This window comes from Musca vetustissima, unplaced genomic scaffold (assembly GCF_032173495.1).
Source record: "Musca vetustissima isolate MV318-11 ecotype Yass unplaced genomic scaffold, APGP_CSIRO_Mvet_v1 utg6148, whole genome shotgun sequence".
NCBI lineage: Eukaryota > Metazoa > Arthropoda > Insecta > Diptera > Muscidae > Musca > Musca vetustissima.
In genome coordinates, this window is record NW_026880372.1 from 18,076 (window position 1) to 30,401 (window position 12,326).

The window sequence follows — 12,326 nt, forward strand, 5'->3', positions numbered from 1 at the left end:
ACTGACAAATAACGAATATTGAGTATTATCTTTATATAGGGCTTACTAAATAGGCGTATAAATTATAAAATGATAAAACAATTTGCAGCTAGAATCCATTACATTTTTGTAGAGAACCAAATATTTTTAGCCTGAAGATGTATAGGTTCTTCAGGCTAAAAAGATTTCGTTCTCTACAAAAATTAATTGACTCCAGCTGCGAATTTTTTAGTAATATTATAAAAAAAACTCTTATATTGAAATATAACATTATCCCAAAGATTTTATTGTTTTAGTAGATTTTGATATCCCAGAAAATCTCTGAATCTTTAGTGATATTCTGTAACTAGTTAACAACAAAAAATCGCAACAATTTATTGCTGATCAACAAAATTGCTTGTAATTTGACGAACACAACAAAGTTGTATCAAAGGCATAAATGATTCGACCTAACCGAACTTCTCCATTAAAAGAGAAAAAATGGATTAGATTCACACGTAAAAATATAAACGTCATACATATTTGTGTGAGCCTAATCCATATTAACTAATTTCAAAATCAATATTAATGCAGTATTTTAATAACAAGTTTACTTTGCACAACACCTGCAAGTGTTAAAAACACACTTTTTAATGCAAAACTGCGTTTTAGTAATAAGTATGTATATATGAGTGCGCTTATATGTATACTGCAATAATTAAACTTGAATAAACGTCAAGTGAACTGGTGGAGGGCGTAACTTCCCCTTTAAATGATTAATTCACAGGCAGGTTTTTTGATTGAAAAATGCAAAAACTCCAGATGTTCCTCTCAAAAAACAGGTAGCGCTTATTTGTCACTTTAGTGCGGAAATATAAATAAATGATTTACATAATCTCGTTGTCTAATTAAGATATAAATTGTTGCTCTCACATAAATAACGTTTCAATGGGAAATTTTATTATTATTTTTTTTTAATTCTTATTTTTAAATTGTTTATTCAGATATATAATCCCTGTGGAAAATAGTTAAAAATTTTGTAAATAATATGTGTAAACCAAATCCCACACCTAAAGTTGTTTTTTAAAAACAACAAACTGGGATTCAGCCTGACTATTTTGCAAAAACAAAATACAAATGGTATCCCAAATAACCCGCCAACACTATTAAAATATTTATTCTTAAAGATCCCCACGCCCTGGAAAAACGAGTTAAAAAAATTGAAAAATTGTTTTTTTAAACCCCTTGTTTTTTTAAGCCTTGGAAAACAAAATTAAGGCCTTGCAAAAAATATTTTTATTAAGTACCAAATTAATTAAATTGTAAAAAATATTTTTAAGCATTTCATGACTTGGATAAAATATTTTTTTAGAAAAGCAGTTGGGAAAGTTGGGAAAATATTTTTTGTAAATTCAAAATTAAGGCCTTGCAAAAAATATTTTTATTAAGTACCAAATTAATTAAATTGTAAAAAATATTTTTAAGCATTTCATGACTCGGATAAAATATTTTTTTAGAAAAGCAAAAATGAACGCCTTGCAAAATATATTTATAAACGAGTGAGGGAGAAGTATAACCGGACGGGCCGACCATATAATACACAACTACCACGTAACTTCAACTTTTTGTGGATATGTTCCGAGTCTGCGCAACATTTCGCGATATCGGAATCCTCGTGGTTTTATTCGCTTCTGCGCCGTGTGATGTTCGACTTATAATTGTTATCTCTAGAGCGACTTGAAAAACACACAATCGAACACCCCATAACCGGGTTTTCCGTCCTCTATGTTGAGTATATCTCTACTCTGGGATATACTGTTAACTTATCTGCTCTAATCCTCAGAATGAATTATTTGCTCCTTTTCACAAAAAATTTGGGCAAATTTGACACGATAAATATTGATCGATTATCATGAAAAGGGAAATGTCAGTTCCTTGATCAGACACCCTTCTCCGAGTAAAATTAATGTTTTGATCATAATTGTAGTCTCTAGAGCTAACAGAAAAACAGACAAAAATTAAGCTTTGAGACCATTTCATCCCCTAAATATGAATCGATCATTCATATCATATCATTTTATGATATTGTTGATTCCAGAAGACGATGATTCCAAAAGAATTTAAAGAAATGTGGTAAAATCTCTTTCTTAATATATTACCTCAGGACCATCAGTTTAACAATACTTTACTACCATAATTTCATTTATTTATCGAGCGATTGATATCCACGAAATTTTATTGATTTAAGTCGACCAAATTAAAATAACTTGCATGGTTTCCTCCCATATATTTTTTTCACACCATCCCATTTTCAAATGACAAAATCTTTCTTCTATCATATTTATATCTGTATTTGTGTATATGTCCCAATATTCATGAATATTCTAAATGTATTTAAAATTCTTATGCAAAGGATACGCGAAAATTTTAAGATTTTTGATTAATACTAATATCTAAAGAAATTAAAAACAAGAAAAGCTTTCATTATCATTTTATAGCGTATAATCTAATTCGTAACGTTCATATTGATTCTTGGGGTCATTTGTGATACGAGGATAACCAGCGATAAGAGCATCTTGTCCACCAATGTATAGGGAATTGTAGATTTTCCAATAGACATCTCGCACCTTGCGGGCCGGATGGAATAGACCCTGCAGAGTATATTGTAAAATTTTAATAGGACCCAATGAGACACGCAAACCCTCAACAGCATCCATAAAGGCCTGAACCAAATGTGGCGATGTTTCAAAAATGTTAGGCCAAACATAGTTGAGCAGATGGACTAATGCATCTTCACAGCCAAAACCATAAACACCCAATGACATGTGTTTAATGGCCGCACACGCTGTCTGACGATGTACCAAATCACGATCCATAAGAGCATCTTCCAGCAGGGGGCATACAGCATAAATGTAATCTTTACCCATTTCACCGATGTATTCAAAGAGGAAGGAGAGTGATTTGAGGACACCATTTTGAACATTCAATTCGGGAACACGATATTCATTCATTAGGGCAGGCAGCACCGTGAAGGGACGACAAGTTTCAGCAACAATGGCAATGGCCACAGTGGTACAGACACGATTTTGTCGTTCCTGTACTTTGAGGTTATTCAACAGTGTGGCCAAGACATCATGAGGACCAATTGCCTTGGCAATGTAACCGAACGTATTGACAGTGGCACGACGAATGGCCTTCTTGTGGGCTTTCAACAATTCCAACAGTTCAAAACAAATACGCATCCATTCTCGAGCCGAAACATATTCGGGGCCACGATCAGCAATACGACCAACTAAGTCAATACAATTTTCCTGCACCTTTTCATGACGATTTTTAAGAATGGGTGTTAGGCGAGGCAATAGATCTTTAATGGGTGGTGTCATTTTGGTCATACCAATCACATTGACGATAGCCTTCAAAGCACCCAAGATACTACCCAAAACCTCGGGATATTCTTCACCGAGATATTCATAGAGTACCACACCCAAATGACCCATCAGCTTCTCCTCTTGACATGTCTTCATCACCACTGCAATACGGGAAATTAAATCTGCAGCCTGTTGACGTACCTTGGCCGATTTGTTGTTCAAGCGCCACAGGATGGTACCACAAATTTGTGGCAAATAGGGTTTCACCCGCTTACCCAATTGATTGACAATGGTACCAAAACCATTTAACATAACCACATCTTCGGTTGTTTGTTCTTGGAAGGCATAGAGAATACCATCAATTAATTGTTCTTCCAATCTCGAATCGATATCAGCTGCCCCCAAGTTGCCCATGATTTTCTCAATTGTTTCCATTACCATTTTCCTATACTGTTCATTTTCATCCTTCAAATCGTCGACAATGCGATTGATGATCTCCGAGGCGCCAACTTTATTGGCAATCTCCACAGTGGTATCGACCAATTGCCGGTAGTTACGACGATCCAAGGCCATACGATGATTCCAAAAGAATTTAAAGAAATGTGGCAGAATTTCTTCCTTGATATACTGGGCCTCCACACCATCTGTGGCACAACACTGCTTCACTACCTTCAAGACAATCTTTTTCATTTCCTCATCGGGCGATTGAAATTCACGAATCAAAATCAACATCACTTCACGAGTATAATAATTGGCATATTCGGCATCCATAAGGGGAATAAGATAACCAATGGCCTTAAGGAAAGCAGCCAAACCTTTACCACGATGGGTACGAATACCCTTCCACAAGGGTTTGAGTACAGAATCGAAAGATTCAATACCATATGGGGTGGCTGCCTCGGCCAAAGCAGCAATGGCCAAGGCTGTGATGGTACGCACCTTCTGCTGTTCATCCACCAAGCCGTGTTCAATAATTTCCACCAAAGCCTTTAGGTGAGGCAAGATGGCGCAACCCATTAGAATGGCAATTTGTTGGACAATTTTAATACCCGTGTGACGAGCCTGCCATGATTTCTTCGATTTACATACGGCCTTTAAGAAAGGCAACAACGAAGGTATACCCAACGCCGAGGCAACAACAGCAAAGGCTCTTGCTGTGGTGTTACGTACATACTCATCTATGTTATCAATATCGGGACGCATAGTGGAAATCATAGTAGCCAAACCGGCAGCCTTGGCAAGATTGGAAATAATTTCACGACCCTCAACACGGGCATAGTAATCTTCATCGATCAGCAAGGGTTCAATGACGACCAAAATTTTGTGGACATAAGGACGCACCAAGTCATCGAGTTTGTACAAAACTCGATCAATAACTTTCACCAATAAATGCCGCTCCTGATCCTCCAAGGTGGGTGACATAAGCAAGGGTAGAATTTGATTAAACAAAGGACCAGCACCAAATTCTCGTGCCTTATCGGTAATTTGTCTCAAAGCCGATTTACGCATGGGTGGTGAACCATTTTTAATGGTCAACAACAGCTTCATGATTTTCCTTTCCTTAACTTCCTCAGGCGACAGGGTATCCTCATCAACATCTACCAGCAGTTTATCGAAATATTGAGCATCCTCAGGTTTCATAAATGGTAGATTTTGTCCCTTTGGTTGATTATCCATAAATTTGGCATTTTTATCTTCCACTTGGATAAAGAATCCAGCCGGAGTACCAGCAATAGGTGTGGGTGTGGCCATTAATTTACGTCCCGGTGTACGTAAGGGTACATAACCGGCTGGTGGTGGCAGAATCTTATAGCCAGGTGGGAACATTTGATCCAATTCTTCATCGGTGAATGGTCTATTACGTTCATCGATTTCCTTTTCCCAGCGATAGGCTTGCAATTGCTCTGGAGTCATGGCAGCAAGGGCTCCCGGGGTGGGTGTCTGCATAGCCATTGCCTTAACACCAATGGGTGTTGAACCACCGGGTGTGAGTAATGGTGTGGCATGTCCAGGCGTTGCATGTGGTGTCATACTGGGAGTCATGCTTGGTGTCATGGCTGTTGGTGTGGCATTTGAAGGTGTTTCATCCCAGCGAGATCTGCGTTTAGAGGCTCCGGGAGTAGATTCAACTACCACATTATCACTTATGCCGCGATCGGGTTTTGGTGTCTCAGCCCAACCACTATGGCCGGGAGTTTCCCTCTCCGTTTTGGGAGTTTCATCCCAACGATTACGTCGTACAGATTTTTCATGACCGGGTGTTTCATGACCCGGTGTCATGCTATGGGCTGGGGTGGCATCCCACATACGTGTACCCAAGCCGGGAGTGGCTCCAGGAGTTTCACTGCCGGTTTTGTGGGCTGGTGTCTCATCCCAACGATGATCGGCGGGAGTTTTCTGTAAAATAAAATTATTAATACGGAATTCTGGGTTACATAAAAATGTTCCTCTGCTTACCTCCTCCCATGTGGGCGTGGCAGCACTGCTTGGTGTAGCCGCCACCTTGGCTGGCACAAAACTATCACTCACTGTCTGATCCCAACGACCACGTTTACGCCCACCCTCCTTGGGTGGATCTGGCACAGTCTTTAGCAATGTACCATCCTTCGATTTTTCCATAATCTTCCTACGCAATTCACTTTCTTCACCCTTTAGCATTTGTTCCTTCATAATGTCGGTATAGGTTCGCGAACCTACATCAGGTGTTTTACCACCATCCGCAAAGGGATCAGCTCGCTCGGGAGAGATAATAATGCGTCGACGCTTTTGTTTATATTCATCCTCACGATCGGCAATTGTGGGTCGTCGGCGATCCGCCAAAGGGTCCACATCTTCGGTACTCTGTAAAGCACACGATTTGTTGAATATCAACGGATTTACTAAAGAGCCAGAGGTACATACCTGCATAATATCTTTCATCACCGATTTGGGTGCCGTATAGGCCACACGTTTTTGTTGCACCGGCAAACCTTCATCTTCGTCCTCATCGACATCATCATTGGCCGCAATTGAGGTGTTATAGCCTTCATAACGATTTTTACTCTTACCCCCCTCGTCATAGAATTCCGTATCATAGAAATTTCCTGCAGCCAAAAGGCTAACACCATCACTGGCATTTTTTGCCACCTCCTTTTTCTTCGATTGGATGTCGGCAATTTGTGCCTCAATGTCTGGAATTGGAATAGACAAATATTTTACATTTCTATTCAATGAAATACTTAAATCTGGCATACCTTCATGTGTCCTTGGTATATTATCCATTTTGTGTCCTAAATTTCAGTGTGATATGGTCCAATTTTTATAAAAATGCTGTCTTCACCGGAGCTGCTTCAATTGTCAGACGGCATAAATCGATTGCAAACGTTTGAGAATTGGAGTGCCAAAGCTATTGAACTTTACCCACTAAATACTAATCCTCCACTGTTCCAGTTCCGAAATATTGTTAATTAATTGTTAGGAGTGCTGAAAAGTCCGTCTTTTTATTAAAATATTGAGAATATTATTAAAAAATATAATTGATACCTCTCGTGTTGCTAAATTGTCCAACTGTCCAACAGTAGTTCATTGGAACTATTTCGAGAAAGGAACGAACGGAACTAGTTCCAGTTCTTTAATTAATATAATTCCTTTCTCTGATCCAGTTCCTTTTTTGAACTATTTGAAGCAAAGGAACTGTATGGAGCAAAGGAACTATAAAGAGCAAAGGAACTATATGGAGCAAAGGGACTATTTGGAGCATAGGAACTATAAAGAGCAAAGGAACTATATGGAGCAAAGGAATTATATATGGAAAAACGAAAAAAAGAATGATGAAAGAGAGAGATTCAAAAGAACTATGTAGGAGTCGGAACTTTATGGAGCAAAGAAATTGTATGGACTAAAGGAATTATATGGAGCAAAGGTACTATATGGATCAAAGGAACTATATATGGAAAAACGAAAAAAAATAATAAATGAGAGAGAGATTCAAAAAAAAAAAAACAGTGGGAAGCCTCCAAGACTCCAGCCTTTATAAAATTCGCTTGTTAATCGTCGTTCTGCCAAGACTCAAGCGACGTCGTACGCAAACCTTCGCCAACAAATGGTCTGTTCCAGTACTTTTTATACCCTCCACCATAGTATGGAGGGTATATTAATTTTGTCATTCCGTTTGTAACTCATCGAAATATTCATTTCCGACCCTATAAAGTATATATATTCTTGATCAGGGTAAAATTCTAAGACGATCTAGCCATGTCCGTCCGTCTGTTGTAATCACGCTATCTTCTGAAGGAATTGAGTGAGATAGGGTGCTGAAATTTTGCATAGGGTTGTCTTTTGTCTGCAGGCAGGTCAGCTATGCCTAAACGGTCCACGTTTAGGCATAGCTCCCATATAAGGGTACCCCCCAATTTTCGGTATTTTGGGGTTCATGAGCGCGTTTTTCATGCGAATTTGTAGTAAATGTATCCACAAAAAATTATAAATATAGGTCCACTTTTTCTTGTAGCCCCCATATAACGGTACCTCCTAATTTTCAGTATTTTTTTGGGTTTTTATCGTATTTTTCACCGAATTGGCTGTAATTTAGTATTTTGAGTTCTTAGCAGGTACCAAATCTCTCCACAAAAAAATTTGAACATAGGTCAATTTTTTCGGATATCCCCCATATAAGGGTACCCCCCAATTTCGGTATTTTGGGGTTCTTGAGCGCGCTTTTCAACCGAATTCGCTGCAATTTTGTACATTGGGTTCATATTGCGTACCAAATATCTCTACTAAAAATTATAAATATCGGCCCACTTTTTCTGGTAGCCCCCATATAAGGGCACCCCAAAATTTCGGTATTTTGAGGTTCTTAAGCGCGATTTTCAACCGAATTCGCTGAAATTTGGTACAGTGGGTTCATATTGGGTACCAAATATCTCTATTTAAAATTATAAATATCGGTCCACTTTTTCATTTCAAATACCTGTCAGTATACCTGTGGTGGAGGATATCCAAAGTTCGGCCCGACCGAACTTAACGCTTTTTCACTTGTTTAATAGTAAAGCTAGTAAAAGGGAAACATTTCAAGTCTCAGAGTACAAAATAATTTGAAAAGTTCGGGAACGCAAATCTAGTAAATATGCCAAAATTAGATGGCAATACTTCAAAATCAACATAACAAAAAGTTTACAAAGAGAAAGCCATTTTGTTTTGTGCTCTCTTAAATTTGATTCAATACTTTACCAGTTTTATGGGTTCAGGAACGGTTTTCGAGTAAAAAGTTTCAAAACTTGTAAAATTAGTAGATTCTTTTAGATTTTGGAACGGAGCTAAATTAAAAACGACGACTGAAAAAATTGAAAAACGTTCCACCTGCTAACGAATGGGAGGAGAAGACAAAATGGCCGATAAAGATGAACTCAAAATGGTATAACCGAAAGTTTACGAATGAGGTGGGATAGAGACTAAATGGAAACCGTGTTGTTTACGAATGAGGTTTAGGCAAATTATGATTAGGGATAAGTAAATCGACTTTCGATTAATCGACTTTTTGTATTGAAAAGTCTAATGCCATGTACAGACGAGCGTTGTTCCCTCTCTCATTCGTGGTTCGACTCTAATTTTATGAAGTAATTACATAGTTCAAAGGAACTACATTAAGGAACTAGTTCCTTTTTAAAAAAGAAACGAGAATGATCGATCCGCTACGTGAACTAGATTGCCCAACTCTATCCAACAGCAATGCACGATTGTAAACGATTATGTAGGGTTGCCATGATTGTATTAAACAAATCGATTATCGATAATAAGGCCTGTTTACACTGTAAACTAATGTGAATGCTACACAGAAGATGTAAGAATAATAATTTTTGAAGCCAATGTGTGTTTAAATGTTAAAAATATTAAATTAATAAAAAAATAAATTATAAAAAATCCCGGCCTGGTCAATTATCAATGCCCAGAATAACGGCTGAAGCTTGAAATTTTGTGTGGGTATTGCCGCGTAGGTTTGTTGTAATGCTGGGTTTGTGGAAATTTGTGCTGTAAGCGTACGAAAAGTACTAAAATGCATTTATCATAATGGTGAATGCTCAGAGGAAGCAGCTAAAGCTAGTATCTTGATATTTTGTATGTGGGTCAATATGAACGCGTAGGTATGTTCTACGGCTGGGTATGTGGATATTCGCACTAAAATGTACTAAAATTACTTATACCAATTATTAATTTTCCAAGGGAGCGACGAAAGCTATTCTCCTGTAATTTTGTAAGTGAGTCTGTTTGGTGCTTAGTGCTGTGTTAAGGCTGGGTTTGGGGAAATTCGTATTATAAATGTACGAATAATAATACTAAAATAATCTAAAAAATGTCTCATTGATATTGAGGTCAGTATTGCAGTGCAAGGCTGTATTGTGGAAATTCGTACTATATGTGTACGAAAAGTACTAAAAAGTACTAACAAGACTACTTTTAACCAACTTCCAGAAGAAAATGGTTTATCTATAATCCTGTAAACTTATATTTGGGTTATTATTGATACACAAGTTTGTATTATGAATTGATTTGTGTAACTTCGTACTATTAGGGGCCCGAAAAGAGTACTAAAAATAGTAGCAACAATATTGGGAATACGGGTAGGGCTAGAATGATGAAATTTGGAGTTCTTATTTCTAATGGAGCGTAGAGTGGTGCTAATTAAGGGTTTTGTGGAAAATCGTACTAAATGTGTACAAAAATTTACCAAAATGTACTGTACAAGCTATAATTGATATTGGTAATGACCGAATAAAGACAGGATCTTGAAATTTGATTTGAAGATTGATTACTTTTTACATGTAGTATTGAAATAAGAATTCGGTTCGCAAATACATATTGAAGGTGTACTAATTTGGCTAGATTTGTAATACGGTGAATAGATAAAATGCCATTTTAGAATGTTTTAAAAATAAGTACTAAAGTACTAATTGGAATTACATTTTATATATGGAATTAGATTTAACGTATAATAACATTATGTGAGTAGATGCATAGGGATGTAATCTTGGAATGAAGCATGGCTAATGTTGTTGTTGCGGTTGAGGACTAAGATAAATATACGGCTTTGGAAATTCGAAGTATAAGTACACTAAAATTTGTACAATTAGTAGTCATTGGGCTTTGAACGATGAATGTAGGTAGGGGAATCCCTATTATTATGTAGTTTTTAAATAATGAGTGATTTGGCGACCCTCCAAGTACTAAATGGTATTCAATTTAGTAAAATTGGTATTAGAAAATATTATTTAAAAATTCACGCCTCCTTATAGTCACTGAAAAACATTTTTTTAATTCTTCTTAAAAAAAATTCGACGCCTCCTTATTGTCCATGAAAAAAATCTTTGAAAATCCACGCCTCCTTAATGTCCCTGAAAATAATTCTTTAATAATCCACGCCTCCATATGGTCTCTGAAAAATATTATTTAAAAATCTACACTTCCTTATACTTACATAGCTGGCTTGTGACAAAACTTCCGTTCCATAAAATTTCCAGGCGCGTCTGTCTTTTGCGCAGTTTTTCCACTTTGAAAGATCATATTCGGCAATGTTGTCTTCCACTTGATCTTTCCATCTTATTCGTGGCCTCCCCCTTCTGCGTGAACAATCACGCTGGCTCGCTTTTATATGCCTTTTGGGCTGGGGCATCATCATCCATTCTCACAACATGACCTAGACAACGTAGTCGTTGCAGCTCAATAGTCCAACAATGTCCATGTCCGAGAATAGCTGGTACAACTCATGGTTCATTCCTTCCTTTCCCGAATTTCAAAACTTATGTTATTTGTTTTGTTTATGGCGGTACCAAAATATATAAAATCTTTAACTACCTCGAAGCTTTAGGTCTCAAGTTCCACCGTTGGTCCGAGTCTACTGTCATCGGCGTAGGCGAGTGACATGTGTTGCTTGGTGTACAGAGTGTCATTTCTGTTCACCTTTGCGTTTCGTATGACCTGTTCCAGCAGGATCTTAAAAAGGTCACACGAAAAACTGTCACCTTGTCTTAATCCTCGTTCGGCATTGAATGGCTCCGATAGGTCCTTGCCGACTTTAACTGATTATCCTGCATAGCAGAATTAATTTTACAGGAATGCCAAACGCAGACATGGCTTTATACACCTCTGAACGGTTAGGGCTGTCGAATGCGGCTTTATAATCGACGAATACGTAGAATGTGTTGATGTGTTTTTCGTGTTTTTTTCCAGGATTTAGCGCAGAGTGAATATCTGGTCAATGGTGGATTTGCCAGGTCTGAAGCCGTATTGGTATGATCTAATAATGCCATTGACCATCGGCTTCAGTCGTTCACACAGCGCGCTGGATAGCACTTTATATGCGATGGGAAGGAGACGTATTCCTCTATAGTTGTCACATAACGTCTTGCCTCCTTTTTTGGTGCAAGGGACACAGGATACTGAGGTATGATAGGAACCTCAGCATCCTGTGGGCATGCATTCATCTAGCCAAATTGTACTAATCAGCTGGTGCATGCAACTTACCAGTATCTGACCACCAGTCTTGAATAGTAACCCATCGGCACCTGCTGCTTTATTATTCTTCAGCCGATTGATTGCTATTCTGACCTCACCTTGGCTAGGTGGTATACACTCTATATCGTCATCTCTTATTGGTTCTGGGAGTATCTTCTTCACCGCCACTATTTGATATCAGACGCTTTTCAAAATGCTGCTTCCGGATCCTCAACACTCTGTCTGTATCTGTCACCAGGTTTCCTTCTTCATCTCTACAGGAAGTGTGCCTGCAACAAAACTTTCGGTATGGTGTTTTAGTCGTTGGTAAAGTTTCCGGACTTCATTCGGACTCCTGTATATCTCGATTTGCTCACCCTCACGTTTTTCTTGTTCTTTCTGAGAACACGTTTCTCCTCTCTCCTTTTCTCACGATAATTCTTCATCGCATTAAGTGTCTACTGTCTGATTCCGACACTCCTGATCGTACCATGGTTTTCTTAGTGGTGATTTTTGGTACCCAAGTGTTGC

The 12,326-nt window shown here is 38.0% G+C and overlaps 1 protein-coding gene across 1 annotated transcript; it reads right to left on the reverse strand.

Annotated features, from left to right (window-relative positions):
• Nucleotides 1-2,450: 2,450 nt before the first annotated feature.
• LOC133325954 (splicing factor 3B subunit 1-like) lies at nt 2,451-6,587 on the reverse strand. Its single transcript, XM_061534645.1, has 4 exons — nt 6,560-6,587; nt 6,228-6,496; nt 5,784-6,167; nt 2,451-5,723 (listed from the first exon to the last, which is right to left on the reverse strand). The coding sequence occupies exons 1-4, from the start codon at nt 6,585-6,587 to the stop codon at nt 2,451-2,453; spliced, it is 3,954 nt and encodes a 1,317-aa protein (XP_061390629.1).
• Between the last annotated feature and the right edge of the window lie 5,739 nt (nt 6,588-12,326).

Excerpts from the sequence above, each read along its gene's own strand:
- LOC133325954 (XM_061534645.1), bottom strand. The coding sequence starts at position 6,587 with ATGGATAATATACCAAGGACACATGAAG. Across the intron at positions 6,497-6,559 it reads TATACCAAGGACACATGAAG|ACATTGAGGCACAAATTGCC; the intron begins GTATGCCAGATT and ends TTCCAATTCCAG. Across the intron at positions 6,168-6,227 it reads TGATGAAAGATATTATGCAG|AGTACCGAAGATGTGGACCC; the intron begins GTATGTACCTCT and ends TGTGCTTTACAG.